This window comes from Selaginella moellendorffii, unplaced genomic scaffold (genome assembly GCF_000143415.4).
Source record: "Selaginella moellendorffii unplaced genomic scaffold, v1.0 SELMOscaffold_26, whole genome shotgun sequence".
Lineage (NCBI taxonomy): Eukaryota > Viridiplantae > Streptophyta > Lycopodiopsida > Selaginellales > Selaginellaceae > Selaginella > Selaginella moellendorffii.
In genome coordinates, this window is record NW_003314287.1 from 993,306 (window position 1) to 1,020,421 (window position 27,116).

At 49.6% G+C, this 27,116-nt stretch overlaps 7 protein-coding genes and 1 non-coding gene across 14 annotated transcripts; 5 read left to right on the forward strand and 3 right to left on the reverse strand.

Annotated features, from left to right (window-relative positions):
• Positions 1-2,102: 2,102 nt before the first annotated feature.
• On the reverse strand, positions 2,103-3,428 carry LOC112348091. The gene is made up of 5 exons (XM_024680149.1): positions 3,354-3,428; positions 2,779-3,216; positions 2,645-2,719; positions 2,514-2,583; positions 2,103-2,450 (listed from the first exon to the last, which is right to left on the reverse strand). Exons 1-5 carry the CDS (start codon positions 3,426-3,428, stop codon positions 2,365-2,367), a joined length of 744 nt encoding a protein of 247 aa, XP_024535917.1. The 3' UTR covers positions 2,103-2,364.
• On the reverse strand, positions 3,259-5,725 carry LOC9628818 (protein ANTAGONIST OF LIKE HETEROCHROMATIN PROTEIN 1). Of its 2 annotated transcripts, none has more exons than XM_024679796.1 (2): positions 3,503-5,725; positions 3,259-3,431 (listed from the first exon to the last, which is right to left on the reverse strand). In XM_024679796.1, the coding sequence occupies exon 1, from the start codon at positions 4,932-4,934 to the stop codon at positions 3,558-3,560; it is 1,377 nt and encodes a 458-aa protein (XP_024535564.1). In that variant the 5' UTR covers positions 4,935-5,725; the 3' UTR covers positions 3,259-3,431; positions 3,503-3,557. The 2 variants fall into 2 exon arrangements, with proteins under 2 accessions (XP_024535564.1, XP_002975150.2); XM_002975104.2 differs by having other exon boundaries at positions 3,259-3,435.
• Positions 5,726-5,842: 117 nt separating this feature from the next.
• Positions 5,843-8,962, reverse strand: LOC9628819 (integrator complex subunit 3 homolog). Its single transcript, XM_024679791.1, has one exon. The coding sequence runs from the start codon at positions 8,826-8,828 to the stop codon at positions 5,895-5,897; it is 2,934 nt and encodes a 977-aa protein (XP_024535559.1). The 5' UTR covers positions 8,829-8,962; the 3' UTR covers positions 5,843-5,894.
• Positions 8,963-11,749: 2,787 nt separating this feature from the next.
• Positions 11,750-15,232, forward strand: LOC9628820 (vacuolar-sorting protein BRO1). Of its 3 annotated transcripts, none has more exons than XM_024679793.1 (8): positions 11,750-13,468; positions 13,517-13,606; positions 13,660-13,728; positions 13,778-13,918; positions 13,973-14,021; positions 14,072-14,175; positions 14,235-14,834; positions 14,986-15,232. In XM_024679793.1, exons 1-7 carry the CDS (start codon positions 11,861-11,863, stop codon positions 14,829-14,831), a joined length of 2,658 nt encoding a protein of 885 aa, XP_024535561.1. In that variant the 5' UTR covers positions 11,750-11,860; the 3' UTR covers positions 14,832-14,834; positions 14,986-15,232. The 3 variants fall into 3 exon arrangements, with proteins under 3 accessions (XP_024535561.1, XP_024535562.1, XP_024535560.1); XM_024679794.1 differs by having other exon boundaries at positions 14,235-14,334; XM_024679792.1 differs by lacking the exon at positions 14,986-15,232 and having other exon boundaries at positions 14,235-14,955.
• A 78-nt stretch (positions 15,233-15,310) lies between these two features.
• On the forward strand, positions 15,311-17,556 carry LOC9637843 (probable beta-1,3-galactosyltransferase 2). The gene is made up of 10 exons (XM_002974926.2): positions 15,311-15,777; positions 15,836-15,929; positions 15,987-16,057; positions 16,125-16,342; positions 16,413-16,546; positions 16,596-16,716; positions 16,771-16,858; positions 16,921-17,046; positions 17,113-17,222; positions 17,279-17,556. Exons 1-10 carry the CDS (start codon positions 15,680-15,682, stop codon positions 17,425-17,427), a joined length of 1,209 nt encoding a protein of 402 aa, XP_002974972.1. The 5' UTR covers positions 15,311-15,679; the 3' UTR covers positions 17,428-17,556.
• A 94-nt stretch (positions 17,557-17,650) lies between these two features.
• On the forward strand, positions 17,651-17,724 carry TRNAI-UAU. Its single transcript has one exon. It is a non-coding gene; the product is annotated as a tRNA-Ile (tRNA).
• Positions 17,725-17,757: 33 nt separating this feature from the next.
• LOC112348043 lies at positions 17,758-18,723 on the forward strand. 3 transcript variants are annotated; one of them, XM_024679981.1, is made up of 4 exons: positions 17,758-17,876; positions 17,935-17,987; positions 18,065-18,249; positions 18,402-18,723. In XM_024679981.1, exons 1-3 carry the CDS (start codon positions 17,789-17,791, stop codon positions 18,215-18,217), a joined length of 294 nt encoding a protein of 97 aa, XP_024535749.1. In that variant the 5' UTR covers positions 17,758-17,788; the 3' UTR covers positions 18,218-18,249; positions 18,402-18,723. The 3 variants fall into 3 exon arrangements, with proteins under 3 accessions (XP_024535749.1, XP_024535750.1, XP_024535748.1); XM_024679982.1 differs by having other exon boundaries at positions 18,412-18,723; XM_024679980.1 differs by lacking the exon at positions 18,402-18,723 and having other exon boundaries at positions 17,759-17,876; positions 18,065-18,353.
• A 2,677-nt stretch (positions 18,724-21,400) lies between these two features.
• LOC9637845 lies at positions 21,401-26,795 on the forward strand. Of its 2 annotated transcripts, none has more exons than XM_024679919.1 (12): positions 21,401-21,485; positions 21,544-22,269; positions 22,335-23,285; positions 23,339-23,397; positions 23,466-25,096; positions 25,201-25,309; positions 25,389-25,563; positions 25,611-25,669; positions 25,728-25,840; positions 25,903-26,310; positions 26,372-26,444; positions 26,509-26,795. In XM_024679919.1, the coding sequence occupies exons 2-11, from the start codon at positions 22,196-22,198 to the stop codon at positions 26,441-26,443; spliced, it is 3,651 nt and encodes a 1,216-aa protein (XP_024535687.1). In that variant the 5' UTR covers positions 21,401-21,485; positions 21,544-22,195; the 3' UTR covers position 26,444; positions 26,509-26,795. The 2 variants fall into 2 exon arrangements, with proteins under 2 accessions (XP_024535687.1, XP_002974974.1); XM_002974928.2 differs by lacking the exon at positions 26,509-26,795 and having other exon boundaries at positions 21,544-22,119; positions 22,184-22,269; positions 26,372-26,503.
• The last annotated feature ends 321 nt before the right edge of the window (positions 26,796-27,116 follow it).

The following is a 27,116-nucleotide window of genomic DNA, read 5'->3' on the forward strand; positions in this document are numbered from 1 at the left end:
GGCTGCTGCGCTTTGGGTCGCGCGCTGGAAAGGCGAAATAGGCGAAATAGCAAATAAACCCTAAAGTGATCATGGAATCATTTGTTGGGATCCTGAGTTTGAAAATGTTGAAAGAGGGACGTAGCATCGCCGCTGATCACTCACTCAAGCATATACATTATATGGTTTGCTGTAGTAGAACATGGTATGGTATTTTTATATCACCGCAATCATGCCAACCATTTATGATCGAACGAAAATGGTGGTGGTGCAAAATATGAGAAGCAAATGTTTGATACCCTAAAATGGTGTGGCTGGTCACATCTTTTGCATGGCTCTTAATCAAAATGGCATACGAGTTCGTTAGGGCCACACGCACAAAGCCACCCTTATTAAAGCCCCGGTGAAAACGCTTCCCTGCACCCTTCCAGAGGCCGTACGGGGCAGGGCATCATGTAGGAGTCAAAGGCCTAGCAGGTGACCGGTACCTGCCGGTGGCGGTACCGAGTGGTGTGATTTTGCTAGTGAATGTGTGTGTATGTGTGTATCTAGCTCCCTAATGAGAGTAACAAGGACCCACTTGGCTTAAGGACGATTCCTCCGGAAAATTCGTATTCGTGGGTGTAGTAACTCTAACCCGCCCACCCTGCGATAAAAATCATAGAAAATGACATCGCATTTTACCCCTGTGTGATTCTCTCCCCTTCAAGGCCACTAACATTTGTTTCGCGCCATCATTCAAATCGGAAATATTCCGTCGCCACCGGCGGAGCCGGTCGCCTGACGTCACAGCAGGCCGTCGCGGAACCCGTGGGCCAAGGCGTTATGCTGCTTAAGACGAATTATGCGACTCACACGTGCCTGTTTAATCATAAAAATCTCGTACGATGATAGTACGGCGCTACCGGAATATTCCTAACCGAACGTGTCGATATTCAGGCTAAATTTTCTACGTACGGGGATTGTCTGTGTTAATAATGCACATGGCACAAGTGTATAGAAGTTAACATCTCACCAGTAAGTTGTTGTGCGATTACAGTTTCTTTGTACGGAACTGTAGCTCGGGAGAACTTCCGTATGATCCTGGGTGAATTAAGTTGTCCTTGGGTTTTTCTGTCGCCGTTGTTGGTAGAGCAGTGTTTTGTGTCTTTGGCTCACTGCCTCGAAGGTCTAAAAGCTTTTATAATAACCAGAGAGAGCCCCACCACCATTTGGCGAGCTCGATCCCGCCTATAAACAAAGACCTGAGAATCCAATCTCCCAATCTCCCAGCTCTCGAGGCGAACAATCATTTGTTATGACACGTCCCAGTTGGATCGGGAGAAAACTTTGGATCGATGCAAATTCCGGAATGAGGGGATGTGCCATTTACCTCCCCTCTCCCTCACCCTTTGTTCCCTCAACAAGCAATTGACTTATAACCTAGTTTACTTCTTGTTCCTGTTGCAATGCAAACAAAAGGTAAAAAAACTTTCACCTTTGCGTTTCGTTCCCCGTCGTTGCCGGGAAATCATTTTCTTTGCGGCTCGCGGAACTGGCTTGCATGTTCCACCAGGCAAGAAAAACTATATCACCCTTTTGTGGCTGTCGTAACTTAAGATCACTCTCTGCAGGGACTAAAATAACCACGGTGGTACAAGCACTTTTGTAGTTTTCTCCCCTAGAATAATTTGTTAGTGCCGCTAAAGCAAAGTATGGTAATCATACATAGGCCAGGCCCAAAAGAGTGCAAGATGTCAATCGGGCTGCATTTGTTTTTGCGGCCTGTAACATGCGGCGCATTGCCGCAAAATAATTCTCATATAACTCAAGAGTATTCAACTCCATAGCATAATTCTCGGCTACCTCTAAATAAAAGGGAACATATTTTAACAGCACCACCATTATTGTTATTTAGAAAAGGTTGGAATCAAAGTTTATTATCGAGAGGTACAAGCACTGGGGTGGCTTATTGCAATGCAGCTAAAGCGAAGTAGACGTAAGGAGTTGTTTTTTTGGTGGCGGAACATGCCCCCCCCCCGCACAGCCCAGCGAAGCGACGGGAGCTTTTATGCCAAGTGAGAAGATGCAACGTATATCTGCTGGAGGGGGGCATGGCAATTCGCTCTAGCTGGCCAACGAGATTATCAATGCGTATCCGTTATATACGAGCTGGAGCATACAAAACGTTAGAGAAAAAAAAAAGGAGTTTTGAAGACGACCACGAAAGTCGTTAGAACTGTCTTTGTTTTCCTGGTGAAAGTTATCTCGCATCTGTAGAGAACGAAGATCTTGTCTTATTTATCAGCTCTACGCGGAGGGACAAAGTCTTTGCGATACTTACAGGCGCTTCGAAAGATAAAAGGAGTTTCGGATGGAGCTTATTAGAGTTGTTTTTGCCAGAATCTAGCTTAGACTGGTTGGAGCCCGGCTCTGGCTGCTGCTTCTGACCAGGCGCGACTGGTCGCCTGATTGAACAAGACGAAATCGATCTGAGAAGCAGCAGCATCACAAGTCAGCGGTGGAAGAGCGGCCGAGAGCACGCAAAGACTTGCCTCGGAGAATCCGTGCGCCCCCTCCTGGATGGTTTCCAGAGCGATTTGCGCGGCTTTGGCGAGCGGGAATCTGGAGCCAAAGTTTAGCGCATAATAAAACTCGAGTCTACAGCAAAGCAGCTCTTTGTTACCCGTTGATCCCGCAGGACAGCGCCGGGAAGGCTATGAACTTGATGCCTTGGCTTCGTGCGACTTCGAGCGAGTTCCTGCGACGTATCAGCGTGAAAATGAGAAGCGAGAGAAAAAGCTCCAGAGTGCTATATACTTGTAAGCGTTCTTGAGAGTCTCGGCTTTTGCGAGCCTGTTCTTCGCTGAAGGTTTTCTTGTACGCTACACCCACAGTGTGGATGATCTTGCTCACACGGAGACTAAAGCCAACCACACAATACATTTGTACATGAAAAACTTGCTTACGGTGTAGCCATGGCTTCTCCTGGAGGACAATCGGGGAGTTCTCGGCGGTGATCCAGTCGAAAGAAAGAATTTTAAAATTGTCAAGAGAGTTTTTCCCACCTCCGTCGACGCCACCGCCTCCCAGTAACCATTCGTGCGTGGCGTTGACGATCGCATCGCTCTTGCCGTCGGCATGCCACCGAGTGATGTCGCCCTCGCGCAGCACCAGCTTGCAGGAATCGCCAAGCTTGTAGCCTTGCCCCGCTTCTCTTGCGAGCCCTTGCCCATTTCCCGCCACAAAACCTAAACCCTAAAACAAAGTTACAAATATCTTACAAATATCCCCATCCTAGAACAGCTTAAATGTCTAGCTTTAAAAGAATTAGCACCTCCAACTTCTACAACGATTTCAAAACTTTTGGAGAAAAACCCAGTTTCACATCGTACAAGCACTCGAGCTAAAGCGAGCTTGCCGCAACATGTACACTCGGAAGATCGGTTTTGAGCATCTGTATTCCTCATACTCTAGCTGGCCAGCAAAGAACACTGGTCAGGTTCACTCCCAAAAGAAAAACCCAAAGAAAAGAATGTCGTACCTCTAAAGTCAGCGCATGCTACACGAATATCTGCCGCTGGAGGACACGAGTCCCGTCACAAAAACGTTGCGCCGCTGTGGAGCAAGTTGTGAGCGATCGCATCTCGGGCCTGGACGGCGGCCGGATCGCTGCTGCTACTGTCCGGGAACATCAAGTCGTCCACGGCCTCGTACGCCAGCTCCTCGTCAAACCCCTCGTTGTGGTGCTCGCAAACGTTGTGGAGCACGCTGCATGCCCCCAGCACCGCCGGGAGCTCCTGGAGCTTCACCTCGGTCCGCTTTTGCAAGAACTTCCAGCGTCCCTTGAGCCGTCCAAACGCGTCCCTGGCGATCTTGAGCACCTCGGACAGCTTCTCGTTGAAAGCGTGGTGAGCCCAGCCGAGGTTGTGCTGCGTGTAAGGCACCAAGAGCCAGCTGAGTAGCGGGTACCCCGGCCCTCCGGAGACCCAAACTCCGTTTAGCAGGCCATCCGCCGCTCGCTGCGCGAGGTTGGACTTCTCCAGGATCCTCTCGTCCGACATGGAACCCGGCCAGCCGATGGAGAGGTCCGTGAAAATCCCGCGGATGTCCACCACCCCTTGCAGGGTGATCGAGTAGGACGTCTTCTGGTTCCTGTCCGTGTGCCTCTTGTTGAAGTAGGCCGCGACGTTCATCTTTGGAGCGATGATCGGGATGTGCGTCGTGTACATAGCCCCGACCAGGTTTGGAATCCCGGAGATGGCCTCGAACTCCTCCATCACCGCCTGAAGGCGCTCCTCGGTCGGCCACTGGACGTACTTGGACAGAAGAACGTCGTTGATAGCAGCGCAAACTTCGAGCACCAGCTTGTGACAAGTTGATATCCCGAGTCCGAATCGCTTGGAGACGAGCCTCAGCGGCTCTCCGGTGGCGAGCCGCCAGATACAAACCGCTACTCGTTGTCTCACCGGGATGGCCTGGCGGAGCATCGTGTCCTCCTTGGCCACCGCCAGGCCGAGCTGGTCACAGATGATGTTAAACGTGCTCTTGCTCATCCGAAATGCGCGGTGGAACTCGGCCTCGGGAAAGCTCGGGTGATTGCAGCGCTCCCACCACGCCTGCGAGCGTGACTTCACCCACAGCCGGCGGTGGACGCTCTGCTGCGTCGCGATGGCGGCACCAACAGCGGCCACCGCCAGCCGGCTCCGTTTCAAACGCAGCCTCTCGAGCTCGTCAAGCTCGGCGTACTCCTCCTGTAGATGTCGGTGGTAATCCAGCATCAACTCCACGCGTCTCTTGTGCTCCTCTTCGATTCTCTGCCATTCCAGCCGGGACCGCCTCTCAAACTCCTCCTCTTCTTGCTGCTGCTGCTCGCTGTAGACAACCAGGAAGAGCAGCATCTTGAGAAGCTCGCTTCGTCTCGGGTTCCAAGGTCTCTTCCTGCTAGTTACCTCCAAACCTCCGGAGCCGCTCATTGAGCGTCCTCCTAGAGAAAATCTCTTCCAGATTCACTAATCTGCTTGTCGATGGCGAGGAGAAAAACCACCGCTCGCCAACATTCTTCTTCTTCTTCTTCTTCTTCTTCTTCTTTTTCTTTGTGTTGTTCGTCTTCTTCCACCTAGACTCTGTGTCTCGACATACTCCTATTCTTCCGCGTGTTTACGCTCTCCGACCACCTATGATAATCCTGTATTAAATCTAAAATCCTTGCGAGAACTCTTCCAGCTCCGGCTGCTACTTCTAATCCTGGTGATCTTGCTGATTTCTCCGGACAAAAAATCCTTCCACGTGAATTCGCAAAACTTTGTTTTTTCTCCGACCATCTATCATCTGCTTCACACCTGTGCCTGGAAAAAACCTCATTTCTAGAAGAATTGGCCCCGGACTCTTCCCTACACTGTAGCTTCGTCGGCGTCAACCAGTTAGTCCACACGCATCCTCTATCAATGCGGCACCCCTGTCCGGACGCGACGGCCTCTAAACCCTATTACGCGCTTTCCCTCCTTCCCCGAAAGAAATCCCTGTCGATCGATCGAATGTGCTGCGTAAATCCATCATGCGCAGACCCCCACACTGCACTCGCCCTCGCTCGGGCAGCGCGCGCCAGGAGAAATCCCTGCCTGCCAGGCGCGACGAAGAGGAGGAAAGCGAAAACTCACACATTCTCCCGATCGCACCTCAGCATCGGATCAGATAGCGCACGGAATTCCACTCCCCCCGCCGCCATCAATGCGCGCCGCCGCCGCCGGGAGCGAGGCCGGGCGGCCCTCCTCCCGCCATTGTGCCATATCGCTCGCTCCGACAAGGAGTGGTTTAGCGCCGGGGGGAATCGAACACGGGACGGGGTGGACGGCGGACGCGCAGGGGAATCGAACACCCGACGTGACGCATGCTAGAGAACCTTCATTCAATGTTTAAAAGAAATTCCAATCAAGCTAAGTTGTCTCGGAGTTGTTGTCCTCTTGATAACACGAAACAATCCTCGCGAAAGCTTGCTTGATCTCGCCAGCTTCCTTTGGCCTCGTGTCCTCGCCAAGATCAAAGCTCTCGAAATGGCTAATGAGCGCCTCGGCCATCGCTGGAGAGATCTTGCCGCCGCCGCCGCCGCTAAGTTTCTCCTCTAGCTCGCCCAGCGACGATGCAAGAGCCGGGAAAAACGCGAGGAACCAGCTCGTGAACACCGCCACCGCCAAGTCTGCGAAGCTCGGAGGAGCCAAGAGCAGAGTGGACGAGAGAGCAGTGCTTGGAGTCGACGTTCGCAGCAGCGACAGCATCCCGGACATGGCTTCCACATCGCTCTCCGGGTTGACGCAGCTGGAGCAGAGCTTGAGCACCTCGAGGCTTGTCAAGGGTCCACACCCCTGTACTTCCGCGATGAGGAGCTTCCAAAAGTAGTGCTGCTCGATCGAGTCCCAGGCCAGTGACGCCTTGACGAGCCTGGCCAAGTTTTCGGCGCTGCCTATCACGGGGAACTCGCCGAGAGCGAGCCGGAACTCCACGCTCAGTATCTCCGCTGGGCCGAGGACCGAGACCATCAAGTGCATGAACTTGTCATAGCCGACTGCCAGATTCGGGAGGTAGCGGCACACCGACGGGAGAACTCGTTGGAGCCGAGCAACGTTCCACACCAAGCACGTCTTGAGATCGTTGAGTAGAGCGGACCTGACTTCTTCGTCTGGATTCGCGACGCTTTCGGCTGCAACGTTGATCAGGACGAGACTTCTCTGGAACTCCTCGTAGGCTTTGAAAGCCTCGGCCACTGCGTTGTGAAACCTTTTGCGTAAACTTTTCTGCGTAGCGCTGCTGCCTTGCCTCTGGAGCCGCTTTGTCTCTGGAGCTCTCGTCGCCTCGCCATCCTCGTCGCTGATGTCGGAGGCCTCGGCTTTGATCTGGTCCGCGTCTTTGCTCTTGAGGATGCCAAGCACGTAGTCCTTCGTCTCCAGTTCTTCCGCAAGCCGGCTTACGTAACAAAGGAGTCGTGGCCCGACTGCAAATCCTTCCCGGGACCAGAAGAGCAGCATCGTCCGGACGTGAGGATAGCCGAAACCAACGTAGAGCCTCAAGAGGCTGGAAGTCAGGGACATGGTCTCATCACCTTCGGCCTTGGTCGTCGGTGTAGCTGCTAGAGGCGAGAAGAGATCGTACGCTGCCTTCTTTGTGATATCCGTTACCTGGGACGCAAACTTCTCGGCTCGCTCCTGAGAAGTCAAGCATCCCAGGGAGCTCTCGAGAACTTTGATGGCGGCGTCTTGTGACAGGGCCAGCGCCTTTGAGAACTTCTCCAGGTGTGAGTTCAGCTCACTCGCGTTTGGATCGTGAACACCCGTTCGCCTTCTCTTCCGAATCACACTCTCGGAAGTAGTGTCCACTTCGCCTTTATCCTCGCTCTCCTCACGTACTGCGAGCTTGCCGAGAGGTTTGAGCTTGAGGCCATCGCCAGCACCTTCGACTTTACAGTAGAGTGGGAAGAGCTGGGACAGCTTCTCCCGCAGTGGCAACGCGATGGCCGGTGCCGTCGCTAGAGGCTCCAAGTTCCGGACAACACCTTTCCCAACCAAGATCTCCACCGACGCTGCTACGCCCCGGTGGAGCAGCTCCTTTCTCGGAGGATCGTAGTGCTCCATCAGCAGGAAGAGAAACTCCAGCAGCGAGTTGGTCATGTCCACGTACTTTGGTATCGACTGAAACATGACGAGTATCCCCGGCTCGATGTTCATGATGTTGTCGGTCTTCGGCACGAAAAAGAGCCAGTCGTAGAGAAGCGCAAGCTTCGCGTTGGCCTCGACGTGGTTGCTCTTGCAGCACTTGAGCAGCCACCCGATGAGAGCCCACCGCGGCAGGATGTCCGACTGGAGAATCTGGTTGCTGGGATGGTGGACGCAGCAAACATACCGTATCAAGTCACAGACGAGCGTCTCGCTCTCCGGGGTGGACAAGAACCGCTGCGTGAACCATCCCTGGTACCGTCGCTGGCTTCCCATTCTTACATGCGTGAGCATGAACTTGATCTGTGCCTCCATCTCTGGCGTCAACCGGGACTGAAAGTACCTCGTATGAGTCTTCACCACGTAAAGTTGTCCGATGTCCGTGAACGAAGGCACCCTGAACGATGCCGGATTCGCCAAGAGGTCCCTCCAAATGGCATCAAACTCGGCTATGGAGGAGACGTCCTGCAAGAGCCGGATCAAGTCCCTGCCAATCCCGAGGCACTCCTGGAAGTGCTCCCGGATCATGGACGCGCAGAACTTGATCTCAGCCTGGCGGAGCTCGTTCACGGAGGAGTTCTTCGCCATGCTGTGATCCGGAAGAAGGCGGAGATACGTGTAGACCGCGCTGGTGAGAAGGCCATGGTTGGAAGTCACCCAGGAGATTTTGGTGGTGAGAACCTCGAGCATCTGCATCGCGAGCCATACGTTGGTCGGGCTCGTGTCACCTCCGACGATCTGGCGGAGCAGTAGCAAGCAAAGATTGTCCACGTCCGTGGCATAGAACTCGATGAGCTGCTTGAGCAGCCAGATGATCTGACCCCGAGGATGTTCCAAGAGTTTCGCGTAGGAATCGTTTACCAGGCGAAGGAGGAGGCCAACGAACGCCGCGTAGCCATCTGTGGTGATGGTCGTGAGCTGATTGATAAGAGAAGTGGCCGAAGAGCTAGTAGCGGAAGAAGCTCCCGCTCCTCCTCCTCCCTGGGGCTGGATGAGAATGGCGTAGAGAAGAGCTTGCGTGAGAGGGCCTCGCTGTGCTGGCGGCACTGTGGAGAGGTAGGATGCGCTGAGCTGCGCCTGGAATGTGGAGTAGGCCTGCGAGAGAATGATCTCGAGCTCGTCCTGTGCCTCGTGAGAACCCCTGTGGAGCAGCTTGGAAGTCATGACGCTAATTCCATGCCCATGGCAAGAAAGTGAGACTTCCGCGTGCAATGCGCCGGCCGCCACCGCCGCCGCCGCCGCTGCTCGCCTGCTGGAGAGAGCTTACCTCGATCGATGGATCCCTCTGAGTAAGAACCCTAAAATACTTTTCTCAACAACGGACAATCAGGACCCTTGGTTGCGAAACAGCGATTCTCGTCGATGTACTTCTTCGTCATTCCAAAGGCTGCTTTGATAGTCAGCAAAATTTTGAAAATTACGAAAGCGAATTTGTAAAATTACAAAAATGCCAATGTTTGTTACTTATAAAAAAGCCCTTTCATATCAAAATAATTTAAAACCACTCAAAACCACTTCAAAATGCATATAATATCAAATCAACTAAAAACTAGCTCAAATAGGCTATTGACATGTCTGTAAACTATAACTAATCTTCTCTTATCTGCTTCTCTCATTAAATATCTCTAATATGGATATGTTTCTTTGGGTAACCTAGAGGGTGATAGGGTTTTGGTCGCATGAACCACAATATCGCTCTGAGTAATTCATATGGGTGTAGTGTTGTGCATAGTCATGTGAGTATATAGTTATTATTGACATATGAGTACAAAGAATGCCAATTTTCTACCAACCAAAACAAGAGCAAAACTCTCTTTCATGATGTTCATTACATAAACATACTTATTAGTATCTATTCAAACACCTTTATATTTGTTAATTTAACATGATAGAATTATGTGCTTCATCTATGCCAACTTCTATCCATAAATCACGAGAGTTCACCACCCCAAGAAGACTTATGTTCAGACCGAGGGTGGAAGTGTTCCAAAGCTAATAGCAACTCATGTTTATGTGTTTCATTTGATGAACTTTTTATCATTTTGGTCATGTTTTTAAAGATTATTTACCCTTTCACACCTTGGAGAGTTGGTTCCTTACACTAGTGCCTAATGAACCCTTTAATGATACTCTTGAAAGAAAAAAGGAGGGATTATTGACTTATTTATGCAAAATTCCTCCGTTATTTTTGTTTCCCAGATATATCTTAATGTTCAGACCTTCTATTACAACAGCACCAATAGAATATTATTAATGCCAAGGTCTCCAACCAAAAAATGGAGGCCGCCAATCTGAAAAACGTCGACAACGCTAATAAATGTGACTAACTTCATTATATACCCAATAGTGAATATCACAACCATGACCACATCCTTACCCTTGTCTTTTGACTCGAGCAGCAACAACATCAATCTTCATTAGAACAAGACCATTACCCATAGGATGGAGCTGAAGGATGTGTAATGAGAAGTGGAAGAAACAATGTCTTATAACATTATGCCAATCAAAGAGCATCGTCAAACGTGGATGGAATAAATGTATACACAAGTCTAACAAGATCTTGACGAAGTGCGGGCTATAACATTTCTAACTTGATCCACTCCGACATATTTGGCTCTACACGAAGCAAAAGGTTTTGGAAACAAATACCAAATTATATCACTGACTCAGATGGCCCTTGATAAACACGATATAATTGTTAAAAGGCATCATCACAATTATCGATATATCTGAATGCGCATTTGATGACGTCTAGGAGAATACTCCAATCCCCACAAGTGGCTACACTCAAATCATTGTACCATTGTAGTGCCATCCCTTAGAAATATGTGGGAAACTCATACAAACATTGAGTATTATCCAAATAATGATATATGGCAATCATTGTAAAGTGATCAAATCAATGGTACATATCATCCTTAGAATTCCCATGAAAGAACTTCAACCGAATGCGAGGATTGACACCAAGAGTAAGAGGAGTTGTACCATGCTATTATCAACTGAGTTTGATTGTTGAATTACAATCACATAGCATCAAGCAATTGTACTAACTACTGCTCCAGAGTTAAAGGATTGCTCTACCATGAAGATGAATTAAAAAGAAAGAGTAAAAGAAAAGAAATGAAAAAAACTAGAAGGAAAGGGAGATCTAGACAATGCAAAACCTAAATTTAAACTAAAATTCTGAAAAAATAAAAAATCAAAATAAAAGAAATGGAAAAAGCTAGATCTAGACGATGTAAAAGTTAGATTTAAACCAAAATCCCAAATCCAAGCACTCCTTAGGGACAATTAAAGGTGCCTTTCACCTCCACCAATGTAAGTGTATAGAATATGGAAAAGGAATATAGAAAATGTACATATAAATTAGCCCAAAAACTTTAGTTTATATGGTCTAAATTAAAACTAATCCAACAGCTATTGAAATCCCTTTATGTTAATATTAATATATAGCATCGTAGCCATACATTTGGACCTCACAATGTTATTATTTGATTAACTAAAATAAATATTTATTTCAAAAATAGTTTATTAAATTAAATATCACTATAAGTCTTTACAATCTTTGGATTGTCTTTCTCATACTCTATTGTTTTAGAAAATAAAAAATTGTAGAGTTTGTTTAGATGATATTTTAACAATTTTGAACACCTTATACAAAATAAAAAGTTATGAAGAAGGCTTCTTGTGATTTATAGACAGTCAATACCATTGGTTGCATGAGGCTTGATTAGCCTGAAGGGCTCAAGCTGCATCAATCAGGAGGCGATTTTGTATCTCTTCTATAGCAAGAGAGATGGTAAGATCCAACTTATGAACCAAGGGTAGAGCTGACAATTCAATGAAGCAACAACATCTTGGACACCTAATGGTATTGTCTTACATTTTGCTGTGAATCTAAACTTGACCTAACCATGGGGAATAGCTAAGTGCAAAACACCTATTAGCCAATAATATAAAACACCACTTCCATTCTAATTAACACTTGTTAAAGAAAATCGCAACCGTTAATACTTTTATCGAGATCGACGGTCTATGTGATTGATAATCTCCGCCATTGGTTAGGTTTTTGGTATCGACGGCATTTGCCTTTGCTAGGGTTTTGGAACGCGTCATACACAACACGGTGGATCAGGTGAGAGATCACAGGGCATGCTTCATCCGGCGTAGAGAGGAGGGGAGAGCTCACAGGAGCCATGGCAGCCGCGAGCATCAATGTGATGCTGGCAATTCACGCGAAGAAAACGACGCCAGTGGATCTCCACAAGCCGCTCCGGCTCTACATTTCGCAGCACTACTCGGAGCGCGAGGCCCGCGAGGCCGACGACGATCTCCAATCGGTCCAGGAAATGCGGTCAGAGATCGAGAAGGCCACGGACTCCCTCGATTCGCGACGCGATCTCTTGCAACGCTACTTCCGGGCTCTCTGCGTGATGGAATCTAGGTTTCCAATCTCCAGCGAGCGGGAGCACGTCAATTCCCTCTCCTTCACCTGGTATGACGCCTTCAAGCAGGGAAGAAAGGCGAGCCAGCAAAACATCCACTTTGAGAAGGCGGCCATAGCTTTCAACCTTGGGGCCGTGTATAGCCAGATCGCTCTCTCGGCCGATCGATCCCTCCCAGAGGGCCTCAAGCAGGCTTGCAACTCCTTCCAAGCTGCGGCTGGAGCTTTCGCCTTCCTCCGCGACAACGTCTCCATGAAAGCTTCCGGAAACTCCACCACCACCGACATATCGGTGGAGTGCGCGGGGATGCTGGAGAGGTTGATGCTGGCACAGGCACAAGAGTGTTTTTTCGAGAAGGTGGTGAGCGACAACCGACCGTCGGCTCTGTGCGCCAAGGTTGCCAGGCAAGTTGGCTTGTTCTACGACGAAGCTCACGCGGCGCTGGTGCTTCCTCCGCTCAACCAGCACTTTGATCGGAGCTGGGTGTCGCACGTCCAGCTCAAGGCGGCGCAGTTTCAAGCGGAGGCGTGCTACAGAGTTTCTCTCGAGCTCCACGAGAAGGAGAACATCGCCGAGGAGATTGCGAGGCTCAAGGCTGCCAGCAGCATGCTCACCGAGGCGAAGAAGTCTGGCAGGGGTGTGATCGGGCCGCTTCTGGATGCTGTGACGAAGCTGGATGGGAGTGTGTCGCGGAACTTGGAGAGAGCAGTGAAGGAGAACGACAGGGTTTATCTTATGAGAGTTCCGAATCCGGACTCGCTGCCTCCGCTTCCGTCCGCGGTTCTGGTAAAGTCGGCAGCGGTTGCCGAGCTTTTGGATGCCAGTAAGGAGAAGATGTTCTCCAACCTTGTGCCCGACAGCAGCGCAAAGGCATTGTCGAAGTACACCGAGATGCTGGACGAGATCATTCGTGTCCAGGCAGAGAAGTTGCAGCAGGAGAGCGAGATCACCAGGGTGAAGCTGAAGGAGATGAACTTACCGGATTCTTTACTGGCTTTAGAGGGCAATGCTAGCTTGCCGGAGCATCTGAGAGACGACGTAGAGGCTGTACAGATTGATGGCGGTCCAGCGGGACTGGAATCGGAGATGGCACAGCTGCGGGATTTGCGACGAGTTAACGAAGAGCTGCTGGTTCAAACCGAGGAACTGCTGGAGAAGGAGTCTAGGGAGGATTCACAGATTCGTGCTCAGTTTGGAACGAGGTGGACGCGTCCTCAGTCGAGTACTCTGACGAAAAATTTGCACGACCGGGCAAATGGATTTGCGGCAAATTTAAAACAATCTGGCGAAAGTGATCGTCGTATTGAACGCGCAATCAAGGATAATACCGCGTTTCTTTCTATTCTGGACGCGAGACCAGTACGTACTTTGTTTGCATGTCTCGTGGTACTAAATTGTTGTTGACAGATCGAATCGGCTTTGCCTTCTCTTGCAAGGCCAATTTTATCTCTGAATGGCAACGAGGACGCTGTCGTTGGTGCTCTGAGGCAGAAACTGGTAACATTTTTTACGTTTCTAGCTTGGACTCATTCTGATTTTCTATTGTACAGTCTGAGTTGGATAGGCTCGGTCTCCAACGTGCTAGTCTCGAAGATATGCTTAAAGATATGAAGAGACAGGTACTTACATTTAGTTTTCATGGAAAGCTTCTGATAATCGTATGTCCAGGACAACATCTTACCAAAACTCATGACTACCTCTGGCTCTTACGAAGATTTGTTCAAAAGGGAGCTTGCTAAGTATGAACCTGTGTCAATTGAAGTTGCTAGGAATGTACAGGCACAGGAGCAACTACTGCACGAAATAGAGGTCAGTTTCAAAGCTTTGTTTTTGGCTACAAATTCATGTTTTTTTACTTGACAGGCTCATAACAATGCATTCGCTGCAACGTTCAACTTGCAAGACTATGTCGGTACGTAGCTATATTGAGTTTCTATCCTGTACCTTCGCTATTCGATGCAGTGGCGCGAGAGCGAGCATACAAGCAACTCAGTGCGGCGATCGCAAAGTACCGAGAGATCAGAGAGAACATAAACGAAGGCCTCAAATTCTACGTGACGCTCCAGGTAAGAAGCTCAAGTCTGCAAGTAGAAACCAAAACGCTCTCGTTTTTTTTTTCCCACAGGACGCCATCACAAACCTGAAGCAGCAATGCAGCGACTACGTGATGACGCGCAACATCCAGTCCCGCGAGATGATGGAGGATCTCCAGCGCCAAATCACAGGTTTATCCTTCAACGATACTGGGCCGAGTCGCACGTACCCGCCAGTCACTCCCCATCAATCCCAAGCTCCCCAGTCCCAGTCCTCGCATCAAACTTATCAGCACCCACCACCATACAGTTCTTCCAGCCATTCTCCATCTCCTCCTCAGCACTCCCCTCCTCCTCAACACTCTCCACAGCAAAACTCTCCTTACTATCCTCCCAATATGCCGCCGCCTCCATACTACTCCCAGTCCCAGCATCAGCAAGCTCAAACTACTCAAGCTCCTCCATCGCAAGCTCCTCCACACCGCCAGCAGCAATCTCCTCCTCCTCCACAGCATGTTTACGGCCAGCCTGCTTATCCCGGATGGCAGGGAACTTACTACAACAATGCCGCTCCTCCTCCTCCTCCTCCTCAACCTTCTTCCACTCCTCCTCCATCGAGCTCGCATAGTCATTTTGCTGGACCTTACGCTCCAGGCCCTGGTTATTATTCTTCTTACTACAAGCAATAGGAGGTACCATTACCTGTGTACAGAGGTTTGCATTTGTAGAGTTTTTTCTCTTTTTTCTTTTGTTCTTTCTCCCTGTTTGTGTGATTTATTTTTTACGTAGCAATGCATCTAAGAGCTTGTGAGACGCTTGTTTCAACTTGGTTTTTGGGTGTAGGCACTTGGTGGAAATCGTTCTGGAGCAAATAAGTGCGTTGATCGTGTGAAAAAAGGACGATTTTTTGTGGATGGATGGATCATGGATGGATCCATTAAGCTTGGAATTGATATGCCATTATTTCAAGACAACGCAATGTTTGGGTGGTGATTATTTCAAGACAAGGATGTCGTCTTGTTTCACGTCACTGCTCAAGTGTTTGAAAATGTAGTAAAAAATAAAAAGCGTCTGGTAGCCGAAAAGATTCTATCTTGCGTTTGCTAAAAATTAACACACAGCGAGTTTAAAACAAACGCGATTTGGCCTGGACGGCCGCGATGCCATCATCTGGACACGTGGACAGCCATGTCGCCGCTGGAAATACAGGGAGCACGGCGCTGAGGAAGGGTCCACACGGCCGTGGGTTCTCTCTTCTTCCTTTTCCTTACTTCCCTCCCCTCTTTCGGTCGCTCTCCGTCTCGCCGTGTGGATTCACCCATTCATTGCTCCTTCCAGTCGCCGCCATCGCTGATCGTTGACATCGTAGATCCGGCAAAGGACTCGCTCGATCGAATGATATTCCTGCGATTACCGGGAGCTCCAGGGATCCCCGCGGCATAGATCTGCATTGCAGCGACTGGCTGGATCGATCTAGGCCAGGACGCGAGCTCCATTCCAGGGCGATCCATAATCTGACCAGGCAAGGGTTTTAGGAATGAAAGGGAGGGCGAGCTCCTCCTTCAGCGTTTCCGGGAAATGGATGCTCGTCCTGTGCGTCGGGAGCTTCTGCGTGGGGATGCTCTTCACAAACAGGTAAGTCTGCCGCCTCTCAAAATCCAGAGCTTAGAAATGGATGTTTTCGTGGCTCTAGAATGTGGAATTCTCCCGAGGATCTCGATGTGACCAGGCCGCAAACGTCACAGCACCTCCAGATTGTCTCGGAAGATCACTGCGATCCAAAGCCTGTAAGTCTCTTCTTTCTCCATCCATCTCTTCACTGTAGCTAAAAGTTATATTTCCAGAAGCCTGTGAACAGCGAAGCATCTCCAAGGGAGATTTTAAATCAAGTATCAAAAACTCATGACGCTGTCTGGTAAAGTTCTTCTTCAACTATAATTCTAGGCCTAATGGTCTCTTTTCTTTCTATTTGTAAACTACAGGAACTTGGATAAAACTATGTCAGCTTTAGAAATGGAGCTAGCTGCTGCTCGAGCTATAACTCAGCAATCCACGAGCTCTCCCGGCCTTGGAGCCCCGACGGGAGATTCAACTTCTGAGAATCATCAGAGACAAAAGGCCTTCGTGGTGATCGGCATAAACACGGCTTTCAGCAGCCGGAAGCGTCGTGACTCTGTTCGAGAAACATGGATGCCACAGGGTGAGTCCCGCACTTTTTTTCTTCTTTTGAGTTTTTTATTTGCTCATCTATCACTTGTTTCACTTTTCAGGCGAGGCTCTCAAGAGGCTAGAAGAAAAGGGAATTATTGTAAGATTTGTGATAGGTCATAGTGCTACTCCAGGCGGGATATTAGATCAGGCAATCGACTCCGAAGAAGCTCAGCATGGAGATTTTCTAAGACTGGTAAGTTCCTTTTTTTAATCTAAACATGGAGTCACAACTTATTGTGCAGGATCACGTCGAAGGCTATCTCGAGCTTTCTGCGAAGACTAAAATTTATTTCTCGACTGCTGTCGCTAAATGGGACGCTGAGTATTACGTCAAAGTAGACGATGACGTACATGTGAACATAGGTACTGTGATCTTCAGTATTTGATCGTTCGTTGCTTATGTTCTATGCTTTCCAGGTATGCTTGTGACAACTTTGGCTCGCCTAAAATCCAAGCCACGAGTTTATGTCGGGTGCATGAAATCAGGACCGGTTTTGGCGCAGAAGTAAGCCATAAAGTTTTCCTTTTTGTGTGCTCAGACACTAATAACGCTTGTGCGTTTCACAGGGGAGTGAAGTATCACGAGCCAGAATATTGGAAGTTTGGAGAAGATGGCAATAGGTACTTTCGTCACGCAACTGGTCAGCTATATGCGATTTCCAAGGATCTGGCGACATATATCTCCATCAACCAGTATGTTTGGATGCAAGCTTTGGATTCAATCTTCTATTTGTTTCCTGATTTTCTCTTCTTTCGCAGGCATATTTTGCATCAGTATGCAAACGAGGACGTATCTCTAGGAGCTTGGTTCATTGGACTGGACGTGAATCACATCGACGAGCGTAGCTTTTGCTGTGGAACACCTCCTGGTAAGAGAGAAGAAGCTTTTTCTTGTGCCGAGAGATTAAGACCTTTGGTTTTTTAGATTGCGAGTGGCAAGCCGAGGCAGGCAACGTGTGTGTAGCCTCGTTCGATTGGCCTTGCAGCGGCATTTGCAAATCCGTGGAGAGAATGAAGACAGTTCACAAGCGATGCGGGGAGGGCAATGGTGCGATCTGGAGCGCAAAGTTTTGATTGCGTTTTACATCCGGGGTTTTGCAAAGTTTTGTCGCAGGAAGATAGAATTGATAGGGAGGAAGCAGCTAACACAAACCAATTCTTTTGTGCGTTTTTGTTGTAATATAATTCTGTTGTATTCATTTACAAGCCCGGTAAAAAGTTAAACGTGTACTGCCGGAAGATCTTACGTAGGTTTAACGCTTATTGTTTGATGTCAATTGACACTCTCAGCAGCTCGAGTTCTGTAGCTCAATTGGTCAGAGCGTTGGTCTTATGAGCCGAAGGTCGCGGGTTCGACCCCCGCCAGAACTATCTCTTTGCACTGCTCTATTAGGGAAATTCTTCTTTTATTTTTTTTCTATAGGGGTTTAGGGCAATGACGCAGAAGGGCGAGCTCTTCAAGGGGCAGAAGAAGAAGACCGCGGCGGCAAATCGCCATGGCAAGGCTCCTCACGTCCGCAAAGGTGAGTCCCATCGATCGATCGCTGCATTTCCGGATACTGAATTGGAAATTTCTCTTAGGCAAGATGTTTAAGGAGCCAAAGAAAAAGAGCGCGGAGCTAGAGATAAACAAGGTACAAATCACGCGTTTTTTGCTTCCCTGGGTTCTTGCTCACGATTTTTGTTGTCTCGAATTTTCTTTTGTTTCCAGGAGCTCGCGAAGTTCATTGACCAGGCGAATGAAGCAAAGGCAGCTGCTATGGCAACAAATGAAGGCTCACGACTGAGAGTTGTCAAATCCAGCGATGACACTTCGCCCGCAAAGCCGATCAAAGTCCACAAGAACAAGAAGAAGAACAGCTAGTCGCGGGCTGTCTCAACGGAGGAGATCATGCGGTGAGCAAGAGATTTTTTCTTGTTTCCTTAGTTTTGCACGAGGGACGGCTGGTAGTTAATTATTTTTCATTTACCATGCAAGGCAGGATTTTTTTTCACCTTTTTTTTTTCCTAAGCAAGACTTTGTCATGAAGTTCTCATGTGCTCCTTAGGTACCTACAGTACTTCGACCGTGTTGCGATTTTCTTGGGTCAAGGCTCTCAAAAAGAATTCCCTTGCGATAGGTGTGGTGGTTCGTGGGCCGATAGAACAGCACAGGTTGGCACAGATTTATCGTACCAACAGTAGCAGGCTGCGAGGTGGTCCGGGAAAAAAAAGGAACAAAATTCCTGGTATTCCGACGGGATGGAAGGCACAGGGACGATCATGGCCTGAGCAGCAGAGTATCGTCTACATTTACCAAAAAGTCATAGCGCTCGCACAGATCGATAGATTCAAAGTTCCTAGTGATGAGGCCGTCGCAGGAAAAAAAAACAAAAGACGTAACAGAGAGGGAAACAAGACAAGGAAGAAGTTGATCCGTTTCAACTAGTTTGGTCGTCGAGTTTGGTGCTGTGATGACACCATTCACGAGTAAGCAACAGTCTGGTGGTGGTGCTGCTGCTGGTGGTGATGGTACTGCTGTTGCTGCTGCTGGTGATTCCGGTGGCGATGGTGGTGGTGAGAGGACCAAAGAGATGGCAGCGGGAAAAAGAGACTGAGCAGTGCTCGCTTGTAAGGGAGATAGGACGAGCCGTGCTTCCTGCTGTGCTCTTCCTTGATACGCTGCTGGTAGCGGTCCATGACCGTCACCATTGAGTCGGACGTCGCCACCACGGAAGAGGACGCCGCGAACGAGACGGATGATTTCCTTCCGCTGCTGCTAGAACGCTGCTGGTTGACCCTGGGAGCACCACTGCTGCTACCGCCGGTTTGATCCACTCGGACTACGTAAGAGGCAGCTCCCACGCTCTTGGACTTCGTGAGGTTTACTTCGTAATTGCTGCTGCTGGAGGTCCGGAGAGCTGAGCTCTTGCTGCGAGGGATGGAGCTTTTGAGCGGTGATGGCTCGTTGCATGATCTTCGCCGGGAGCTACTGTTTGACGAAGAGGAGGGGATGAGATGATCGAGCGTCGGCTTCTTTCCTCCGCAAACTGCCAGGATGAGCAGCGATTCTTTGCCGTGGAGGTGCCGCTGCTGCTGCTGCTGCTGGGATTTGGACTTTTCGAGCAGCCGCTGCCTGGATTTCCTCAAGAGACTGAGCGATTCTTCACGACTCTGCCGGGAGGCATCGAAATTCATGAGCTCTGCCAGAGTTTGCTTCTTCTTCTTCGGCTTGTTTGACGTGGTGGCGGCGCTCCTCAGGCGGTGATTGCTGCTGCTGCTCTCGGCCTCCTCGGACGAGAAGAGATCGTCGCTAGAGCTATCCGGCTGGAAATCGTGGTCGCCATCGTCCTCTACCTCTTGGATCTCTTGCGGGCGAACGAGATACGACGTTGGTGACAGCGGCTCCTCGACCGGGCTGCAAAATCCATCGCCAAAGTCAATGTTCTCCCCCGCCATGATCGATCGATCTTCGTGGAACGACAAAGGAGACTTCGTGAAGAACGGAGGAAGAAGTAAATTAGTGTCGGTCTTGGAGAGAAGTTCCTCGTGGCGATTAAACTGGAAAGAATTTGGAGAGAGGGGAGAGGAAGAAGATGAAGAACTCATGGTTGTAAGACTTCTTCGACATGGACGAAGAATCCTGGACTTTAAGTAGAAAACCTTGTCTTTGCCGTGTGGGATTGAGAGATTGATCGAACGACTGGCGCTTGTAAGCTATCTATCAGACCGTCAATCCGTGTCAATCAAGTCCCCTCGAAGAAGAAATAGCGTAATTGTCTTTGTAGGCCAGGAAGAACACCCCCACTCACACAATTAAGGCTTTGAAAGTGCTATGCGCACACGCCGCCATAGCTGCTCGTACAAACCATCGCTGCACGGAACCGATCAATGCATTGGGAGTCGCTCAAATTCGATGGTGGCACCGAATTTACAAATCTTATCTCTCTCCACTCACGGCTAATCCCTCTTGCTCGCTTCTGGATCGATTGAAATGTGGTACCTTCCTCTGCCTTTTGGGGTCTCTCTCTCGTTTTCCTTGACGCTGTCAAACACACACAGGCTTTGTTCGCTCGCCTCTCTCTCTGGGTAGGCACAAAGATTGCGTCACCGAGGTCGATGAACAAGGCGAGATCTAGCCGTCCACGTGAATGGCGCCTGGACCGTTCGATTCGAGACCGTTGAAGCGACCACACTGAGCAGCGTTTATAGCTGGTAATTATTTTTACCGCGCACTATGGGATAAACCCTAAAATATTTTCCCTAGGTCGGGGATGGAGGACGATTTCGAAGCGGTCGAATGCGCGGTGCGCCGCGTGCTCAATCAGGAGCTGGACGGCGGCGGCGAGAATGCGGGTGGAAAGATCGAGCTGCTCCACAGGCTGATCGAAGAGGTACTCGATTGAATGACTAGAGAGGATTTTTGGAAATTTTCATAGGTGCATGCTGCGCGAGCTCGATCGAGGAAGGAGTCGAAAACCTCCTCCGATGCTTCAGAGAATGCAGCGGTGAAGGCGGCTGTGGCGGCTGCAAATGCCGCACAGGCGGCGGCGGATTCAGTGGCCAAGAACTCGCGGATGATCGAACTTCTCTTGGATACTGTGAGAGTTTCTCGTCGTGATCATCGTCGGGGAGCTGCTGCTGTGGATAGTACCGACGACGACGACGAGTCTTTGCCTGAGAGAGGAGATGAAAACGAGAAGGAAGAGAAGAAGCTTTCGCGCATCGTGAGAAACTTACAGCGGCAGAACGTCATCACGCATTTTATCCTGGGCTTCATGGTGATCACTACGGCCATCTGGAGGGTTAAAGAGATCACTTGGATACTCCGGGTACGAAAGATGCTGGCCAATCCACTAGAGACAGTGGGCGGGATCTTTGGAGGCGATCATCACCAGGAGCATCATCGCAAACACAAGGAAGAGATCGAGAAGCCGCTGCAGTTGCCGCACTTGGAGCTGCCGACACTGTTTCATAAGTCCGAAACGACAGAAGATTCTATTTCTTCGTAGCGGAGTTTCTAAAGGTTTGCTTCTTCCGTTTTTCTATCTATTATCTTCGACAGAAGTTTTCCTTCCTGTTTGCCATCTCGCAGGACTATATTTTCAAGTTCCAGCGAAACAAAACAAATCATGATAGCAATTACATATAAGGTGCCGTGACCGCGTTTCATTTTTCAGCGATAACGAAGTTTTTTTCTCTCCGTTTCAGGTGATTAAAGTCTATCCTCTTAAGTACCCGGAGAAGAATAAAAATTTCTCCTTCGCTCAGCAAACCAGATGATTCAAGTTCCTCCAGAGATCGACGAAGCACATCGAGTTCGTGTACATTTTTTGATAAAGTCGTTCTGTGAGTGCTGACATGGGCACGATCACTGCCCCGTGGCGGTGACGTGGCGTCGTCCTTGCTTGCGTCGCTGTCAGTGACCAAAGGACCGAGAGGGGAGGAGAAAAGAAAAGAGAGAGCAGCACTGTTGAGTGAGCGAAGGCTAACTCCTGTCTTTGAGAGAGTGAGTGGAGAGTGCTTTCCTTGCTCCGTGTAAGTGTGGTGTTTAGTGTGGAGCTCCCAAGTGTGCGTGTGTGTGTGGGTGTCGTGTGTGTGCTTGGCTTGGCTTGGCTACTACTGCTTTGTTTTTGTGGCTTTCTTCTTTTGGGTGTTAGTGGACAAGTCAAGAGGGTCAGTCCTGACCAATTCCTGCGGAGAAATTTGCCGGTCGAGCCTTGGAGCTGGGTAAGCACTAGTTCTTAGCTAGGAGGCACTTGGGCAGGGGGTTAGAAGCAAACAAAGGTACAGATAGGGAGCAGGGAAGCCGGAGGCTGACTAGAAAGCACTAATGGAGATGTTGGGGTAGGAGGCTCTGGAGATGGAGAGCGACGAATTGGCGAGAAAAGGGGCGGCCCAAGACAAGGGACAAGAATGCAAGGAGGATTCGGCAAGGTTGGTTTACGTTTTTCTACAGTTGTGCTGCTGCGGGTTTGATGCTCTTTTTTGGTTCTTTGCAGGCCAGTTTTTGGTGAGGCATCAAAGGTGGAAAGCGCGGAGCGTAGAGAAAATGAGTACTTTGTCGAGCAAGATGCGGTTTTGCCGATAGCACAGCCGACGAGTGAGCCGGGTTTGACATGCTCGGGCCTAGACGCAGGTATGGAGATCGAGGATTTCATAAACGAGACTGTGGAGGAAGGCAAGTCGGACAAAGTATCGGAGCAGCAGCTTGTCAAATCCACTACAATCATAGAAAAAAGTTTGACAACAACACAGCCATCGACAGCAACAACTCCAGGCAGAGAGAATGTTGCCGAGAAAGTAGCGGAAGTTGTCATCATAGACCAAGATCAAGAAGTGGAAAAGTCGGAGGGGGGGAAACCTCAGGAAGGGCCGACTAAACTGGAGCAGTCTCAAACAAAAGTTGTGGAGGTGGCCGTAACTTTAACTGCTGGAGAGAACGAGGAAACAATCGATGGGGCTGCTCTCAAGAGTATGCAACTCGAAGCTGGAGATGGGAGTGACAAAGGTACTGCTACGCCGAACTCGACGAGTGGTCAGGAGAAGGAAACTGTCGAGGACGTGGCTGCTGCTCCAAAGGTGAATGCAAAAGCTCCCAAATCTTGCGTGGTCAACATGGCTAGCGACGATAACCGAGGAAAGAAGGATGGTCAGAAAGGTGGAGCTAAGAGCAATGGTCGTTCCAAGAAGAACCAGGCTGATCAAACAGTTGTGGTAGTAGAAGGGGAGGCTGCTGCTACTGCTACTGCCGCAAAGCCTCCTGCAAAGAGAGGCCGTAAGCCAGGCAGCAAGCGAGCGGAGAAAGCAGCACCTGATAATACATCCAAGAGTCGTTCCTCGTCAGGAGAGCCAAAAGCACCTCCAGTTACCTTGGATCTTACTACGCAGCCTTTCAGTGATGCGCAGCAAGTGCAATTGCGTGCTCAAATCCTCGTCTATGGCGCGATCATGTAAGCTATCTGTTTTGCCATTGCGTTCATAATCTTTTCTCTTTTGCTTACAGACAAGGCTCTGTGGCAGACGAAACTTTAATGGGGGCTGCATTCACGGACATCTCCAAAGGTTCTTGCTGGTTCTAAAATTTGGATTTGGATGACTGAATTTTTGTTTCTCTCTCTTTCTTTTTGCAGTAAGTAACCTTGAATCGTTTGAAAGTCAAGCTGGCTCCTCCAGATCGTTATGGGAAAAGGCATGGAAAACAGCATCCGAGCGCATGGTTAAAGCCGCTGGCAAATTTGGAGGAAGAAACAGTCCACCGGCACCAAGGCCGCCACCTTCCAATTTGAGTCCCACAAATCTTCCAAAGTCTCCGTCGTCGAGGGGAAAGAAGAGTGGTGCTACTCCGCCGCCGGCGGTGACACCGCCCAGTACGTCCGAATTTCCTTCGGTATCTCCAGTGGCAACTTCCATCATGACAATGGCTTCAGCAACGGTGGCTTCGTGGAACTCCGCGAGAGCTCGAGCACCTTCTCCAATGGGATCTGCAGTGGATAGCTGGCTCTACCGGTCTAGCTTTCCATTTGCTCAGCACCTCAACCTCTCGGCAAGCCCCGCCCCTCAACAGCCGCCATCGCAGTGGGGGGTTCCTTCGCAGCTTTCGACACATATACGTGGAGGCTGGGGTGTTTTCTCTCAGGCCTCGTTTGGATCACAGCCACCACCGTTCCCTCTGTTTTCTTCTCCGCATCAAGCGATGCCACCGCCAGCAGCGGTGGCGACACTGGAAGCTGACAGAGGCAAATGCACAGGGAAAAGAAAAAGGCTCGACGATTCAGAAAGCACTCCAGCTCCTGCTTCTTCGTCACAGGTGATTCCCAGCGACGTTTCTCCAGCCACCGCAGGACTTTTAGAAGGCAACGGTAACACGCTTGGTATCATGAGCCAAGAAGAACTGGACAGGTTGCGTGGCGAGGACTTGGTTCACCGTTTGGAGTCGGCGAAGAAGAAGGCGGAAGAGGCTGCCTCGGCTGCGTCGAGTATGGTGGAACAGAGCCAGACCGTGTGGGATGATATCAAGGAGAAGCAACGCACTAAGAACATGTCTACCAGGGAAGGGCATCTTGCTTCTTCTCTGGCTGCTGTAAGTGCTGCTGCGTCGGTTGCCAAGGCTGCTGCGGCTGCTGCCAACGTTGCGTATGCCGCTGCGTTGCAAGCTCGAGCCATGGCAAATGAGATAGTCTTGTCGAGGAAGGAGGCATCAAACTTCGACGACACAGACCCAACCGTAACTCACGTTACGCAGGGTGACGACAGGTCCGCCCAGCTCAAGTCTGCGATCTTCGGCGCGAAGGTGGCGACGAAACAACACGTAGAGGCTACCGCTCTAGCATTCACGAAGGCAGAGAATTTGGAGGCTGTTGTGAGAGCTGCAGAGCTCGCTGCTCAGGCTGCTTCCCAGGCTGGGAAAGTCATGTCGCTTGGAGATCCGGTGTCACTGACAAGCAGCGAGAAAAATGCAAAGCCGGGAGGTCGAGTGTCTGGGAAGAGGAATACTCGATCAAAGACAGCAGCAGCGAAGAAGAACAGGAGCAACGTTGAGGAGGAAGCTGTAGCAAAGGAGCAGAACGAAGAGAATGCGGCCGCGGGGGAGGGAACTCAGGGGAACGAAACTGCGCCGGCGCCGAGAGGTGATGAAGTTGCCGTGAGTAATAAAACTGGAGCAGCACAGGGAGACGTTGTGGATGCCGAGCCATCAGAAGGCCTAGTCGAAGACAAGCAGCACAACAAGCCGGAAGAGATCACAGTAGGCTCCCATGTCGAGGTATATCTTTAGCGTTTCTCCTTGTAGGCTTTTTAGTTTTCCTCCTTTTATTTCTCTTTCGGTTGTAGCATATTGTAGTAAGCGTTGATAATAATGCCTTGCAGATTGTTCCAGACGAGGATGGGCTTCAAGGAGTATGGTTCTCAGCCAAGGTTAAAACTCTGAATGGTGATGACGCTTTGGTTGTTTATGACGAGCTTCTGGATGATGATGGTTGTTACCTTCTTTTCTTTCGCCTGTTTAGTTTTCTACTCGTTGAGAAACTTACAGTGGCCTTTTTCTTGTGTTGCAGGAAACGGCAAACTTGAAGAATGGGTGAATATCACGAGTCGAATCGACAATGTTCCGCGTGTGAGGACGGCGCATCCAATGACCAAGGATGGAGGCATGCGCAAGAGGAGAAGGGCTTCGCAAGGAAGCCAGAAGTGTTATGTTGGTGATCACGTCGATGTTTGGATGCGAGACGGGTAAGCTCTAGAAAAAAAAAGCCCGAATGAACTAATCAAAGCTGCAGGTGGTGGGAAGGGGTTGTTCAATCGGTGGACGAGAGCCTTGTCACAGTTTTCTTCCCTGGTAAGTTTTACAATACGTTTCCTTGCAAAAAAGAATTTTTCTTTGGTTGTTTTTGCAGGTGATGGCGATACTGAAGCTACCAAGTCTTGGAATTTGAGGCCGTCTCTGGTGTGGAAAGACGATGCATGGGTACTGTGGCGGGATACTTTGGGTCAGAAAAGCAAGAAACAGGTAAGAAGCTACTCTTCAAGTCTGGAGAAACGATTGACGATTTGTTTCGCTCTAATTGATAGAAACTGGAGGATGGTGGTGGTAATCTGTCCTCTCAAGAACTGGAAACACCCGAGACCCCGACTGGCAAGAGAAAGAAACTTGATTCCGCGACACCAACACCAGGAACAAGCGAAGCTCCTACTCCTACCAGGCCTGCTGCAAGGGCCAAGCCTACTAAGAGAAGGAAATTTTCCGACGTGATCGAGAAGGACCAAGAGGCGAGGGACGCCTCCTTAGCGAAGCAGCAAACGACTCCACCGTCGTTGAGCAGAACTCCAAAACAGCAGCAGGGAAAGCTCAAGAAATCGACACCAAGCAACAAGAAGAGCTCGCCACCACCGAGAAAGACAAGGCAAACGAGCAGCGCCAAAAGTAACGACGAGGGAGAGGTCCGAAAGTCCGGGAGGATGATACATCCTACTTCCAAGGTGTGTTAATCTTCGCCATTTAGTTTCCTTCCTTGATAACCTTTCGTTTCTCCTTGGCCAGCTATTGGAAGGTTTAGAGACAACACCCAAACCAGCCAGCAAGAAATCTGGGACGCAGCAATCCGCTAGCTAATGTACTTTTACCAATCTCGTTTCCCTTGTTAACTACTTTTGCGTCCTGAATTCTCTCTTCCACAGATCGTCATCCTTAGAGGAATCTGTATCCCCCTAGACTCGGCTTTGGCGTCTTGGCCGCGGCAAACAAAGCAAGATCGAAAGGAGCTCAAGAATTCTTTAAAGCGTTTGGACGCGTTAGCTGGATGGCCAAACGTATTAGCATTGTCGGTGTTTGTCCTCCAATTCCTGAGTGAAGGCATTGGGGTCAACAATGTCATGATAGTGTCGCTGCAGTGGAGTGGAGCAGTGTTTTTCGCGTAGGACTAACTTCTATCAGCCCGAGTAAAATTCAATGACGGAGTAAGAAATCTGGTCGCGTAAGATCTTCGTCTTCGATAAGATGCCGCAGTGAAACCTTGTGACTTGGAACTCGATGATGGCCGGACAAGCCACGCCTGAGGAAGCCTCCCATCTGGTATAGTGCACGGAAGTTTGCTACAAGAATCATAGCTGGAACGCGGAATGTGCCCCCATTTTGAATTTTAGGGTTTTAGCGACTCCATGTTCAAAGCACAATTTTGGTATATGCTTCTTCAACGGGATTTAGGGTTCTACAGAATTGGGGGAAAATCGCAATTGTAATGTGACGCGACCGTTGACCCTAACCGGAAACGTTTTGTTAGTTTTCT